Below are 16,511 nucleotides of genomic sequence, written 5' to 3' on the forward strand. Positions count from 1 at the left end.
TGTTGAAAATTTCAAAGCTTTATCTCAAAAGACTTTGTCAAAATGTGGACTGGTACGAAAAACTTAACCAGGGTGTGACGCAGATGCCGTGGTGAGTAGGATAGCTCGGCTTATTCTTCGAATAGTCAAGTTAAAAATGACTTTGTCGGAAGCATTTCTTCTTCATGCATGGAGGGATTTTGATGAAACTTGGCACAAATGTTCATCACTATGAGACGGATTGTCATGTGCAGACGGATTGTCATGTGCAAGAGCCGGGTCTCTAAGACTATGGTCAAGGTTATACTTAGAGGTCCAAGGTTAAATTTAAGAATGACATTGTCCAGAGCATTTCTTCTCCATGCTTGGAGAGACTTTGATGTAACTTCGCACAAAATGGCACCCTCATTTTAAGTATAACCACCCTTTGTTGTTACTATAAATAGATTATATTGCTACTTTTTTATTACTGGCTGTAGGGAAAAATCAAGACCACTTTTCTGTGGTACAACATGCGTGTTACATTGAATTTTTATATGTATTTTGACCTCTCTCTTTCTGGTAAAAAGTTCTGTGTAGACTTGTCATATATTTTTTTCCTATAGATTTTATTTATTTATATTTTTTTTATTAATTTCCCTTTGTTCTTACTATAGATTAAACTTATATATCTTTTTTATAACTGGCCAAAATAAATCCATATGAAAACAACTGTAGGTTTTTTTGTATGCAAATTTTAATCCTAGTGTTTTGTTATAACACATTGTATATATAGTACATTATTGTTTATACATCATTGACATGTATCAATTCATTATGTTATACTGCAGCACAAACAATAACGTGCCTTCCAGTAGGGGACTTTGTATTGCATGGCAATACTTCATTCTCTTGTTAAATGTATATTTATAGTCCTTTCCCCTGGTCTAAATGTAGTGTCATGGTCAAAGATAAAACATCATACTGACTCCAAGGCAGAGCCAAAAACACACACTGACCTCCAGCTGTGACGTCTTCATTGTTTTACGTCAAAATAATGCAATGTTGTACACATTTTACAATGAAAACTGAACAAAGGCTGCAGCTATTTGTATTTAATTTTTATACTTATAAGTAGGCTGGATTTGATAACAAGAGGGCCATGATGGCCCTATATCGCTCACCTGTTATCACTGCACTTGAGGACAAGAAGGTCCTCAGAAAAAATATCTAAGTCCAAAGGACAGGAACAACAAAGGGAAAAAATTTAACCAAAAAGAAAAAACAATTCTTACAAGGTATAGATATGTCAAAATACACCAAAAAATTGGAGGTACCATCCATGTTGTACCACAGAAAAGTGGTCTCGGTTTTTCCCTACGGTCAATAATAAAAAAGTTACTTTAAAAAAAGCTATTTATAGTAACGTAAAAGGGAAGTAATTAAAAAAAAAAATATTATAAGAGAACAAAAGAAGGATCTGCCAAATAAATCTGTTGACATAAATGAAATTTCAGATCAGTATCTTCATTAGTTATGGAGACATACCCATTTTAATTTGAAATAAAGGGAGGTAATTTGACATAAAATCAGTCCATAGTTATCTACCCTGATTGTCTCAGTCCAACTAATAACAATAATGAAATTTCAAATAAGTCCTATAAGTACTTACTGATATAAATCCATTTTGACTACAATCAGGGGAGGTAATCAGATATAAAATAACTCTGGAACATATGATTGGATCTGATTTGTCATGGAATCCAAGATTTCTTGTTGTTGAAGATATTTTGGAAGTTTGTATCAAACAAGTGAATGAAGTATTGCCATGCAATACAAAGTCCCCTACTGGAAGGCACCTAATTTTCTCTACTGCAGTATAACATAATGAACTGATATCTGTCAATGATGTATAAACAATATTGTACTATATATACAATATGTTATAACAAAACACTTGCATTAAAATTTATATATAAAAAACCTACAGTTGTTTTCATATTGAATTTTTTTGGCTGATTATAAAAATGTTATCATGTAAGTTATTTATAGTAACAACAAAGGGAAATTAATCTTTAAAAAAAAAAAAAAAAAAAAAAAAATCTATATAATATAAGTCCACAAGAAACTCTTTACCAGGTAGAGATAGGTCAAAATACACCTAAAAATTGGATGTAACATGCATGCTGTACCACAGAAAAGTGGTCTCGATTTTTCTCTACCGCCAGTAATAAAAAAGTTACAATAAAATCTATTTATAGTAACAACAAAGGGACATAATTCTAAAAACAAGGGTGCCTCATGGTGGTGAACATTTGGTCCAAGTTACATCAAAATCCCTCCATGCATGAAGAAGAAATGTTCCATACAAAGTCATTCTTGAATTTGACCTTTGACCTCTAAATATGACCTTGACCTTAGACCTAGGGACCTGGTTCTTGCACATGACATGTTGTCTCATCCAGGGGAATATTTGTGCCAACTGATATCTAAATCCTGCTTTGTATGACAAAGTTATAGACCGGACAGGAAATAAATCATCTTGACCTTTGATCTCAAAAGTGTGACCTTGACATTTAAGCTAGGGTATTGGGTGTTGCGCATGACACGTCGTCTCATCATGGGAAACATTTATGCCAAGTAATATTGTAATCCCTTGATGGATGACAGAGTTCTGGATCGGACAGGGAAAAAACCTTATTGACCTTTGACCTCCAATTGTGACCTTGACCTTTGAGCTAAGGGTCTGGGCTTTGCGCATGACATGTTGTCTCATCATGGGGAATATTTGTGCCAAGTAATATTAAAATCCCTTCATGGATGGCAGAGTTATGGATGGGACAGGAAAAAAACTCTGTTGACATTTGACCCCCAATTGTGACCTTGACCTTTGAGCTAGGGGTCTGGGATTTGGGCATGACACGTCGTCTCATCATGAGGAACACTTGTGCTAAGTGATATTAAAATTCCTTAATGAATGTCAGAGTTATGGACCGGACACGAAACAGACCCTGTTCATGCTATGTTAACATTTGACTGCTAAGTGTGACCTTGACCTTTGAGCTAGGGGTCTGAAAGTTGTGCATGACACATCGTCTTATTATGAGGTACATTTGTGCCAAGTAATATTAAAATCCCTTCATAGATGGGAAAGTTATGGACCGGACAGGAAAAAAGCCTTGTTGACCTTTGACCTCCAATTGTGACCTTGACCTTTAAGCTAGGGGTCCAGGTTTTGCGCATGACACGTCATCTCCTCATGGGGAACATTTGTGCCAAGTAATATTAAAATCTCTTCATGGATGGGAGAGTTATGGACCGGACAGGAAAAAAGCCCTGTTGACCTTTGACCTCCAATTGTGACCTTGACCTTTGAGCCAGCGGTCCGGGATTTGCGCATGACACATCATCTCATCATGGGGAACATTTGTGCCAAGTAATACTAAAATCCCTTCAAGGATGGGAGAGTTGTGGACCGGACAGGAAAAAAGCCCTGTTGACCTTTGACCTCCAATTGTGACCTTGACCTTTGAGCTAGGGGTCCGGGTCTTGCGCATGACACGTCGTCTCATCATGGGGAACATTTGTGCCAAGTAATATTAAAATCCCTTCATGGATGGCAGAGTTATGGACCGGACACAAAATTGCGGACGGACGGACAGACGGATGGACGGAATGACGGAAAAGTGCATTCCTATAGTCCCCGAAACTGGTTTTCAACCAGTAGGGGACTAATAAAACCATAAATGAAGTCTCTATATGGCTGCAAAAGCCAAAATAGACAATTTTGGACCTTTAAGGGGCCATAACTCTGGAACCCATGATGGAATCTGGCCAGTTGAAGAAAGGAAGCAAGATCTTGTGGTGATACAAGTTGTGTGCAAGTTTGGTTAAAATCAAATCATAAATGAAGCTGCTATTGTGCAGACAAGGTCAAAATAGCAAATTCTGGCCCTTTCAGGGGTCATCACTCTGGAACCCATGAAGGAATCTGGCCAGTTGAAGAAAGGAAGCAAGATCTTGTGGTGATACAAGTTGTGTGCAAGTTTGGTTAAAATCAAATCATAAATGAAGCCGCTATTGTGCAGACAAGGTGAAAATAGCTAATTCTGGCCCTTTCAGGGGCCATCACTCTGGAACCAATAATGGAATCTCACCAGTTCAAGAAAGGAACCAAGATCTTATGGTGATACAAGTTGTGTGCCAGTTTGGTAAAAATCAAATCATAAATAAAACTGCTATTGTGCAGACAAGATCAAAATAGCTCATTTTGGCTCTTCAGGGGCCATAACTCTGGAACCCATAATGGGATCTGGCCAGTTCAAGAAAGGAACCAAGATCTTATGGTGATACAAGTTGTGTGCAAGTTTGGTTAAATTCAAACCATAAATGAAGCTGCTATCGTGCAGACAAGAAATTGTTGACGCACAAAAATAGCAAATTCTGGCCCTTTAAGGGGCAATAACTCTAGAACCCATGATGGGATCTTGCCAGTTTTCGAAAGGAATTGAGATATCATGCCAATACAAGTCTGATCAAAATTGCTTGCAAAATGTGGTCTCTATCTTGTTCACAAGAAATTGTGGACGGACGACGGACGACAGGTGAGCTAATAAAACAATTGTTGCCTTTTAGGTTCAGTCAAGATGTGGATTTATTGACCTGGTAAAAGCAATATCAACCTCGGGCTGTGCCATCAGTCAATATCGCTTTTATCAGGTCGAAAAATCCACATCATCGACCTCACCAAAAGGCAATAATTGTTTAATATAGCAACAGCAAAAAATGGCCATGTTTTCTTTGTTTTACTATACAAAATCAATGTTATCACTATGCCTAAACATGTTCTAAAGTTCTCTATTAAGTTGGCTAGATTGTCAGATTCCTTTTCTATTCAACAAACTCTCTCCAAAAAGGTGCCAACTGATTATATCAGGTAACAGGAATCTGCTTTGGTGTAAATTTATTTCTCCGCAAATATCAAACTACATTGTATTTCCTAGAAGGAGAGATAAAAGTGACTTCAGGTGTAACTGGACGTTCTAATTTTAGTGACCTAAGTGCACCTACAACAGGCATACATACTGAAGATTTTACCAACAAATTCTAAAATTATTTCAGTAGTCACACTTTCAGATTGTAACTAAAAATAATTTTGCTCATGTTAGTGAAATACACAACTACTGGTACTGATGATAAACCCGGACAGATGATAAAGTCGAACACCTTGGAAATATTCAATTGCAATCAGTTATTTATAAAATTGAACACACCATCTAATAGTTTCCACTTAATCAACTGGTGTAACAAAACCAAAATTGGTTAATATTCTGTATAAATAAATGAATTACATAAATTTGTATAAAAAATATTTATCCAAAATTACTGGGGAAGAGGGTGTTTTTTGTGCATGCTCACTGTCAAAACATGAAGGCCTGACATTTGTTAACTTTTCATTACTTGATCAGGAATGACTGTTGCAGCTTTCTGGGGAAAGTTTCAATATAATAATACCAAGAAAATTTTGTAAATGACAAAGGGTTCGAATTTATCATCAGTCAACGTTCATAAAGTCCCCTTTTTACATACCCCTTTCAGGCCCTCACTTGGTGCGAGTTTGCTTACTAAATATAAATTTGAATTATGTAAAATTTTCAGCAAAGGTTAAGCTTTATTTTGATACCGACCATTGATCTCAATTTGCAGAAATAAAAAAGTTACAGGTAAAAAACCTCATTTTCTGTTTGGGTTTATCATCAGTACCAGTATATACTGTTGAACATAACAGATATATTAAAATGTACAATCATGAAACTCATATAAAATGATGTTCATGAAAAGTCAAAATTTACCTTTTTCAAAAGAAATGAAGCAATAAGATTGAAAGTTTTTTGATGCTGCGGGTATTTCTCCTTAAATATCTGTTTCTCTTGAGCTGTCCATACACTGATATATCTTCTCTCTTTGTATTGCTCTATACAGATGGTGACGGGTCTGTTCTTGTTGACAATCTTGAGACCATGCTGCTGCACATCAAACATCATCCGAGGGATTACAGCTATGTTCTCATTTACCTGTCTTCCTCCTGTCGAAACAGATTATGCCAAAAATCCTTTTATTAATAAGCTATATATATATGTTGATGCATAGGTCGAGCCGGCTAAGACTCTTTCCTACAGAGGTGAACGCCCCAGGTTAAAAGCCTAAGTTGAAAAAGATATAATTTTGACAAAATATAAGATAGAGTTATGTAACTTTGCCTATGACCAGGGCCCACTTGTTCAAAACTTTAACTGGCTGTTAAAATAACCTAGTCTTGATGGGACAAACAAGTATGATGTCTTGATTTTATTGTAAAGATTTTTCAAAGTTCATAATTCTTAACTCATACAATTGTTATTCTAACTCTTCTAAAATGTCGAAAAATAACCCTAAAAGTTAATCAACCTGTTTAAGATTCGAACAACTGGGCCCTGGTCTTCTCATGATGCAAAAGATGTATGTTTTGAACGCATTTCACCGGGTTGTTTTTGAAAAACTTTTTTGCATGCAAAACATTACCAGAAATTCTTCAGTAAAAAGGTGCAGATTTTTGACAATGTAGAAGCTTGAGTGAGTTAACTTGTCCTGTGAAGTCAACTCATGATGCAAAATACATATGTGAAGTTTGAATACATAATGCCTTGTAGTTTTAGAGAAATCTGCTCACATGCAAAACTGATGTGACTAAGATGCTAGCAGCTATGAAATGGTCAAGTCAAGTAATATCTATTTAAATAGTCGGAGAATAATAACAAGAAATATATGCTCTAGTGAGCTTTTTGCACTGACTTAGCCATCAAAAAACATGCAAATTGCACATCATCTCCATGTGGTGAACATTTGTGTCAAGTTTGTTTGACATGAAACAAAGCCATATGACCTTTGACCCCTAAGTGTGACCTTGACCTTGAAGCAAGCCTCCGAAACATGCACTCTGCATGTTGTGTCTATGTGGTGAACATTTGTGTCAAGTTTGGTTGATATACTTCAAGGGGTTCAAGAGTTACAGAACGGACACAAAATAACTAATGGACATATGGACAGACAGACAGACACTGGGGGCATAACACAATACATCCCTTCTGTAGGGATGGGCTGACAATCAGCGACAATCGGATAATCGTCAGCCTTGCATTCATGATCGCGATCGCCAACTATACTTTTCCCTGACCAATTAATTACTTGGCACCCTAAACAAATAATTTAGTTGTTTCGGATCTTTTTCTTTCTGGTATTTACGGTTCTTTGGGGTCAATTACACCAAGGAAACTACTCTTCTGCAAAAAATGGCTTCCTCCAATGTCTCGGAAGAACTCAAGGTTATCTATGATCACCCAGATTTTGGAAGATATATGGTTTTTACAAAATTAAGCAGAGAAAATAGTCAAACTCTCAAAGTGCTGGATTTTCTTTTGATTTCTGACAGTAAAACCCAGTCTGCAGACTTGGCACCGAGTAGTACCACCTCAGATTAATAGGTTCAATAGAGTGCTGTGTGATCTGCATTTGTAATAGATACATGTTGTCCAGCACTTCAAGGGTTAAAAGGTCTAATGTCATGAGCAGAGAAAACTGTTAAGTGATATGGGATAAATAAGACATTTCAGAATAATAAAAGCGCTGATATATTGCTTACTTTTTATTGTATGCTGTCTAAATGTTACTTCACACACATTTGTTTTTCTGGCTTACGAATAAAAATACTTCGATTTGGTGATAAACATGACACAAGCGATTATTTATATTTTTTTATTCCATTGCTCTTTGCTCACTTGGCTCACTTCAATAAATGATGATTTGAGAAAAAAAATAAATTTTTTTTTCGCTCGCTTGCCCCAAATATTTTTAGAAAAAATCCGAAGAACAAGATATCAATTTGGTGTGGCCTTAGACATGGATCTTGGTTTTCAAACAGTAATTTATAACTCTAGAAAAGGTAATGTTGATCACATATTTTTGGGTATATAAAATTGAACAAAGTTTTGTGTGCCATGAACTAGAGATTGCAGAGCACACTATTGTGGATTGGAAAAACTTTGCTAGGAAGGTTTGTGTTGAAATCTTGAAGAGGTTTTCAGAGCAGATGGGTAGAGTAGGTAAGTTTGTTGAAATCGATCAGAGCAAGACTTGGTTCGGTAAAAGAAAATACCACAAAGGACGATGTGTAGACGGTGTGTAGGTTTCTGGTGGCATTGAACGAGACAGTAAAAGATCCTTTTTTAAATGTGTTGCAGACAGAAGTGCAGACACACTGGTTTCTATTATTAAAGAATACATTCTCACTAGTACATCTATTTATTCAGACTGCTGGCGAGCATATGCCAGCCTTAATGTAGAAGGTTTTAGGTATCTCACCGTGAACCACAATATTACATTTGTTGACAAAGACATGGGTGTTCACATAAATACAATCAGGAATACTTGGTGAGCTCTTAAGGCATCATTACCGAGAAATGGCAGCACCAAATCATTGTATGACAGCTACTTTGCACACTACTGTATCTGAAAACAGTACCTAGTACAAGCTGAGGACTCATTTTTGAAATTTTTTGAACTGATAAAGCAAATATATCACCCTTTGTACAACCCTACAGACATAGAAATCAAAGCATACAATGAAAAAAAAATTAGCAAAAAAGGCAGAAAAACTTGTACCACTGAGAGAAATCACAAACTCAATGAACAACAGTCTTGATGAATTTGACATTTAATGGAAAAGGTAATTGTGTAAATATTTATGATTGTTTTGATTAACGCTTCCATAGACCAAACTATTTTTGGTGACTTTTTTATGGGGCTACTGCCCCACATCCCCGCTTGATCCCCATTAACTAACATATACCCCCTCCCCACCCCTCTAAAAATAGAGAGCAATAACCTTTGAATATATTACTAATTGGGGATGCTGCTCCCACACCCCCACTTAACCTGCAATGAAAGTAATCAAACACCAAGACAAGAGGGCCATGATGGCCCTATATCGCTCACCTGTTATCATTGCACTTGAGGACAAGTCCAAAGGACAGGAACAACAAAGGGAAAAAATTTAACCAAAAAGAAAAACAAGAGGGCCATGAAGGCCCTGCATCGCTCACCTGACCTATTGACCTAAAGATCATCAAGATTAACATTCTGACTAAGTTTCATTAAGATATGGTCATAAATGTGGCCTCGAATGTGTTAAATAGCTATTCCTTTGATTTGACTCTGTGACCTAGTTTTTGACCCCATATGACCACGATTCGAACTTGACCTAAAGACCATAAGGCCATCACTCTGGAACCCATAATGAAATCTCACCAGTTCAAGAAAGGAACCAAGATCTTATGGTGATACAAGTTGTGTGCAAGTTTGGTTAAACTGAAGCTGCTATTATGCAGACAAGGTCAGGGGCCATAACTCTGGAACCCATAATGGAATCTGGCCAGTTCAAGAAAGGAACTAAGATCTTCTGATGACACAAGTTGTGTGCCAGTTTGGTAAAAATCAAATCATAAATAAAGCTGCTATTGTGCAGACAAGGTCAAAATAGCTAATTTTGGCCCTTTCAGGGGCCATAACTCTGGAACCCATGATGGAATCTGGCCAGTTCAAAAAAGGAACCGAGTTCTTATGGTGATACAAGTTGTGTGCAAGTTTGGTTAAAATAAAATCATAAATGAAACCACTATCGTGCAGACAAGGAATCGTTGATGCACGGACGCACGCACGACGGACAAAGGGTAATCACAAAAGCTCACCTTGTCACTACGTGAAAGGTGAGCTAAAAACATTTTATCTGATTTGAAGTTTACTATCTCCATAAATAACTTACTTTTACCCTGTTAACTTACTCGTGTTTATGAAGGGATACAATAGAAATAGGATATTGAATTTCCATATGGTTCATTTCGTAAGCAATGATATAAAACATAAAATGTCAAATGAACTAAAATAACCGATTATCTGATTATGTCCGATTAATAGAATCGGTTGGCTTGTCCATTTATGCCAATCAATCGGTTGACAAATCTAACTGATTTGCCCATCACTACCCTTTGGGTGTATAAAAAGAGTGGTAAGATGAAAGCAGGTAATTATCGTCAGGTGTCTGAATTTTAAGTGTTGTGTCAAAGGTTCTTGAAAGAAAGAAAGGAGTGACCAATAATACCCAAACAATATGTCACAGAATTAAGCCAATGTCAAAGCTGAAATTACTTGACCTTTGACCTACTGACCTCAAAATCAATAGAGGTCATCTGCTGGTCATGATCAACCTCCCTATGAAGTTTCAAGAACCTTGGCCAAGAACCTTGGCCCAAGCATTCTCAAGTTATTGTCTGAAAAAAGTTCAAATGTTCTCGATCACTCTGACCTTTGGAACTCAAAATCATTACAGGTCATCTGCTGGTCATGACCAACCTCCCTATTAAGTTTCGTGATCCTAGTCCCAAGCATTCTGAAGTTATTGTCTGAAAACAGTTTAAATGTTCTGGGTCACTGTGACCTTGACCTTTGACCTACTGACCTCAAAATAATTAGTTTATACACAATTTATTTTAGGACAATTGTGAAAGAAGTTGAACAACTTATTAATCACTCTCGACACTTCATTCCTGATGGAACCCATCGCAACAAGGGTATGAGATAAGAGGCTTGTTTCCCTTGAATGCTGAGGGCCAAGCAAGGGAGTTACTGGTACCATTTTTCACATCTTTGGTATGACGCGGCCGGGGACTGAACCCACGACCTCCCGCACTCGAAGCGGACACCGTACCACTAGGCTATTGAGGCGGTTGAAAATAATAATGGGTCATCTTCTGGTCCTAACCAACCTCCCTATCAATTTTCATGATCCTAGGCCCAAGCATTCTCAAGTTATCATCCGGAAACCGTTTAACTGTTTTGTATTATTGTGACCTTGATCTTTGACCTACTAGCCTCAAAGTCGAATGGGACCTGTATTCAATCATGTTATACCTGTGTACAACCTGTGTACAAAAACTATGATCCTAGACCCAAGCGCTCTCAAGTTATCATCCTTAAACAGTTTAACTGTTCCAAGTCACTATGACCTTGACCTTTGACCTACTGATCTCAAAGTAAAACTTGACCTGTATTTAATAATGTTACACCTGTGTAATAAAATTTAGGATGCTAGGCCCAAACGTTCTCAAGTTATCATCCAAAAACCATTTAACTCTTCCGAGTAACTGTGGCCTTAACCATTGACCTACAGGCCTCAAAGTCGAACCTAACTTGTATTTTATGATGTTACACCTGTGTACCAAAAATTATTTAAATCGGTCAAGCCTTTCATGAGTTATCATCCGGAAACCGTTTTACTGTTCAGGGTCACTATGAGCTTTACCTTTGACCTACTGACCCCAAATTCAAACTTGACCTGTATTTTCTGATGTTGCACCAGGTCTGTGTACCAAAAAATATTTAAATCAGTCAAGCCTTTCAAGAGTTATCATCCGGAAACCATGAAAACCAACGGACCGAACAACCGACCGACCGCCAAGCTCACATCTATATACACCCCCACCCCAAACTTTGTTTTGTGGGGGTATAATGAAGTTAGTTTCAGTACAAATGATGTACAAAGAGAATGACAACAACATTTTTAAGAATGCTTTCAAATGAAATTGAGAAAACATTAACAACAAAACATATATACCTAAACCTGATCTTGCAGAAAGTTTGAAATTATCTGAAGTTTGTCAAATGTTTTAAAACAACACATTTACCACTACAAAAGTTGACCTACCTGGCTCAGAGACTGATCCCTGTACAGGAACTGTTTTCACTACCCACACAAATTCTGTGGAAGACTCTGAATCATGTCTCCTTTTATATGTGATTTCTCGCTTGCTTCTCTTCCATGTTTGCGTTTGTGGTGTTTATAATCCCTCTCATACTCTCTGTATTTTTGCCTGTATCCCTCGTCAATCTCTCTATCATCCTTCTTCTTATGTTGTCTCTCTTCGTCATCAGTACTTCTATCCCTCTGTCTCTCTACCTCATCTTTCTCCTTTTATGTTTCTTGTGTTTTCTTTCCTCTCTGTCCTCGTCACGGTCCTTGTGCTTATGCTTCTTCTTTTTCTTCTTTTTATGAGACCTGCTGATAGAGTCGTCACACACTTCAGCGTAGTTGTGCTCTCTTTCATGGTGCTTTCTCTTCTTGTGTTTCTTATGCTTCTTTAACTGCTGGTGGTTATTTGCAGAAGTCTTGATAACTGTTGGTGAATATCCAAATTCATTTGTCTGAGGTTTGATTTTCTTCTCATTCTCAGCCTTCAAAAACAACAATGATCATTTTAACAATTTCTAGGCTTTGCAGACGTCTCAACATGCATAAAGCTCTGATTTGGCACAAGTCAATTTTCTCAAGTTTTTAACTTTATCATTGCTATAACTTTCCATAAAAAGTAAGTTAATAAATCAATGAACCTGGCTCAGTAAATTTCTCAGTTGTAGACCAATTTTTAACTTACCAAAGTTTCAAACTGATTTTTAAAATGAAAAAAATATCTGTCCAAGGAAATGTAAAACAAGAGGACCATGATGGTCCTGAATCGCTCACCTGTCCCCACATGACCCAGTTTTGAACTGAGTATGACGTCGTTTCTTCTATTATTTGACATAGTGACCTAGTTTTTTTAGCTCATGTGACCTAGTTTTGAACTTGATATCATCAAGATAAAAAATCTGACCAATTTTCATGAAGATCCATTTAAAAATATGGCCTCTGACACGTGACCCAGTTTTGAACTTAACCTAGATATCATCAAGGTGGACATTCTCACCAATTTTCATGAAGATCTCATGAAAAATATGGCCTCTAGAGAGGTCCGAAGGTTTTTCTATTTTTATACGTACTGACCTAATTTTTTGACCACAAGTTACCCAGTTTCGAACTTGACCTAGATATCAAGGTGAACATTCAGACCAATTTTCCTGAAGATCCAGTGAAAAATATGACCTCTAGAGAGGTCACAAGGTTTTTCTATTTTTAAACCTACTGACCTAGTTTTTGACCACAGTTGACCCAGTTTCAAACCTGACCTAGATATCATCAAGATGAACATTCAGACCAACTTTCATACAGTTCCCATGAAAAATATGGCCTCCAGAGAGGTCACAAGGTTTTTTTTATTATTTGACCTACTGAACTAGTTTTTAATGGCATGTGACCCAAGCTCAAACTTGACCTAGATATCATTAAGATGAACATTCTCACCTATTTTCATGAAGATCCATTGAAAAATGTGACCTCTAGAGTGGTCACAAGCAAAAGTTTACGGACGCACGCATGCACGGACGACGGATGCTGCGTGATCACAAAAGCTCACCTTGCCACTTTGTGACAAGTGAGCTAAAATCTTGTCAAGCATCTCATACACCTTTCAGCAAGACACTGGTGATCTGATGGCACTTTTACATCTCCGATAAACATGAAGTCAAACCTTGGAAATCAGTATGCTCTTAGATGTCTGCCACTTTGCTGACTGCTTCTGACAGGACTGATGGCTTATCATTTAAATCATGAACAGATTTTGAGCTAATAAATATTTAAATTGCTTGTAACCTGGACTGGCTGTTAGGCTACAGCAATTCTGTACAAACATTTAAGAAGAGGGTCATGATGACCCTTGATCGCTCACCTGAGCTCAATATTAGCTACATGTTTTAAAATGTCAAACTGATGATAAAATATTAAGAAAGTCAGTAGATCACATTCATGGGTCAATGAAATTCAGTTTTACGATTTGTGTGCAAAACTGTGTATGTCATCAAAATTTCTAGGCTGTATCTTAAACAAGAGGGTCATGAAGACCCTGGATCGCTCACCAGAGTAATATGAGCTACATGTTTGAAATGTCAAACTGATGATTTTCAGAAATTTTTTGGAAAATTTTCCGATGTACAATCAAGTAACCCCTGGAGGGGGGGCCAATTTTACCCCGGGGGTCATGATTTGAACTAAGTTTGTAGAAGTCTAATAGGCAATGTTACATATTGAATATCTAAGATCTAGGCCTTCTGGTTTATTTTAAGCAAATTTATGAAGATTTCCCTATGTACAATCAAGTAACCTCTGGGGCTGGACCCGGGGGGGGGGGGGGGGTTCAAGATTTAAACAAATTTTGAAGAGGTCCACTAGGCAACGCTACATGTCAAATATCTAAGCTCTAGGCCTTCTGGTTTATTTTTAGAAAATTTTGAAGATTTTTCTATGTACAATCAAGTAACACCATGGGGCGGGGTCAATTTGACCCTGGGGGTCATGATCTGAACAAATTTTGTAGAGTCTACTAGGCAATGCTACATGTCAAATATCTAAGATCTAGGCCTTTTGGTTTATTTTAAGAAATTTTTTGAAGATTTTCATATGTAAAATCAAGTGACTCCAAGGGCGGGGTCAATTTTGATCCCGGGGTCATGATTTGAACAACTTTAGTAGAAATCCACTAGGCAATGCTATATTTCAAATATCTAAGCTCTTGGGCTTCTGGTTTTCAAGAAGAAGATTTTTTAAGATTTTTCTATGTAAAATCAAGTGACCCCTGGGGCGGGGTCAATTTTGACCCTGGGGGTCATGATTTGAACAAATATTGTAGAGGTCCACTAGGCAATGCTACAGGTGAAATATCTAAGCTCTAGGCCTTCTGGTTTATTTTTAGAATTTTTTTGAAGATTTTCATATGTAAAATCAAGTGACCCCTGGGGCAGGGTCAATTTTGATCCCGGGGTCATGATTTGAACAACTTTAGTAGAGGTTCAATAAGCAATGCTACATGTCAAATATCTAAGGTCTAGGGCTTCTGGTTTTCAAGAAGAAGATTTTTTAAGATTTTTCTATGTAAAATCAAGTGACCCCTGGGCAGGGTTTTTTTTCGGCCGTTTTTATAGCCGTTATTGGGCTATATTCCCAATGCCAAAAAGTATGTTTTTTTCCCAAAATGAGTGCAAAAATTCCCAATCTACATTCTGAAAAAAAAATCATCAAAATTGCACAAACATTGACCAAATTATGGACAATTTTATAATGGCAGTATGTTAAAGAGATTGTACAATGTGAAACAAGTGTATGAGAAAGTGCTTAAACACATCCTTACTATATCCTATGGGACTAAATATTTCTCAATCTGGAACATTTACGCGTCAAAATTCCCAATTTTGGGGGTATAGGCTATGTTCCCAAAACAGCAAGAAAAAACCCTGCTGGGACGGGGTCAATTTTGACCCATGGGTCATGATCTGAAAGAATTTGGTAGGGGTACACTAGGCAATGCTTCACACCAAATATCTAAGCTCTATGGCTCCTGGTTTTTGAGAAGAAGATTTTTAAAGTTTTTCCTTTTGGTCAGAGTTCTGCATGGAATTCAATTCTTTGAACATTTTTTAAAGAAGACCATCCAAGGAACATCCATGTGAAGTTTCATCAAAATTGGCCTGTTGGTTTAGGAGGAGATGTTGTTTAAAGGAAAGTGTGGACGGACGCCGGATGGTGAGAGATCACAATGCCTCACCCTGAGCACTTTGTGCTCAGGTGAGCTAACAAGAGCTGTCGGATGACAGCGAGCTGGACTATTTGAAGAATTGATTGAAGAATGGGGTCAAAATATTTCCATAGATTTTCAGACAAAAAAAAAAAATGGATTAAACAAAAAATGTTCCTGTATTTGTGGATTTCGATTAGTCTTGCACTAAATGGCAATGTGTGACCATGATGGCAAATATGTCAAGCTATATGTTAGGCAAATTATGGACTTGTATAAAAAATTTAACTAATTTCCAAGTCCAAAAAGGGTCATAATTCAGTCAAAATAGTTGAAAGAGTTATGTACACTTGCCTACAGATGGAAATCATGTTGATATACTAGTGTTAAAAGTTTCAAAGCCACAGTTCAAATAGATTTGACAAAAATTTCGAAGTCCAAAAAGGGCCATAATTCAGCCAAAATTGTTGTCAGAGTTATGTACTCTTGCCTACAGATGGCAATCATAATGATAAACAAGTGTTTAAAGTCTAAAAGCCATATGTCAAGTAGTCTTGACAAAACATGGACATATACGAAAACAGAACCAATTTCCAAATTCAAAAAGGGCCATAATTCAGCCAAAAAAGATGACAGAGTTATGTACTCTTGCCTATTGATAGAGACTATAATACTGAACAAGATATAAAAGTTTCAAAGCCATATGTCAAACACTTAACACAAAATATAAACTGGTACGAAAAAATAAATAAGATTTCTAAGTCAGAAGGGGCCACAATTCAGCCAAAATGCTTGATGGAGTTATGTACTCTTGTCTACAACTGGATATGGTGATGGTGATGGTAAACAAGTGTTTAAAGTTTCAAAGCTTTATCTCAAAAGACTTTTTCAAAATGTGGACCGGTACTAAAAACTTAACCAGGGTGTGATGCCGACGCCGACACCGTGGTGAGTAGGATAGCTCTACTTATTCTTCGAATAGTTGAGCTAAAAACTAGAAAGAAGGTCAGTAGGTCAAGGTCA

At 37.1% G+C, this 16,511-nt stretch overlaps 2 protein-coding genes across 2 annotated transcripts in view; one reads left to right on the forward strand and one right to left on the reverse strand.

Annotated features, from left to right (window-relative positions):
- Positions 1 to 16,511, forward strand: part of LOC128555113 (target of rapamycin complex subunit lst8-like) — a 494,046-nt gene that overhangs the window by 255,451 nt on the left and 222,084 nt on the right. The gene's annotated exons all lie outside the window — the stretch shown is intronic.
- LOC123562751 (ubiquitin carboxyl-terminal hydrolase 42-like) overlaps positions 1 to 16,511 on the reverse strand; it is a 38,275-nt gene that overhangs the window by 9,449 nt on the left and 12,315 nt on the right. The window contains exons 5-6 of the mRNA XM_053536572.1: positions 11,753 to 12,279; positions 5,811 to 6,043 (exon numbers count right to left, since the gene is read on the reverse strand). Of these exons, the coding sequence (XP_053392547.1) occupies positions 12,001 to 12,279 (279 nt within the window). The 3' untranslated portion in view covers positions 5,811 to 6,043; positions 11,753 to 12,000. The remainder of the gene's footprint in view (positions 1 to 5,810; positions 6,044 to 11,752; positions 12,280 to 16,511) is intronic.

Source organism: Mercenaria mercenaria, chromosome 2 (genome assembly GCF_021730395.1).
Source record: "Mercenaria mercenaria strain notata chromosome 2, MADL_Memer_1, whole genome shotgun sequence".
Taxonomy (NCBI): Eukaryota; Metazoa; Mollusca; class Bivalvia; order Venerida; family Veneridae; genus Mercenaria; species Mercenaria mercenaria.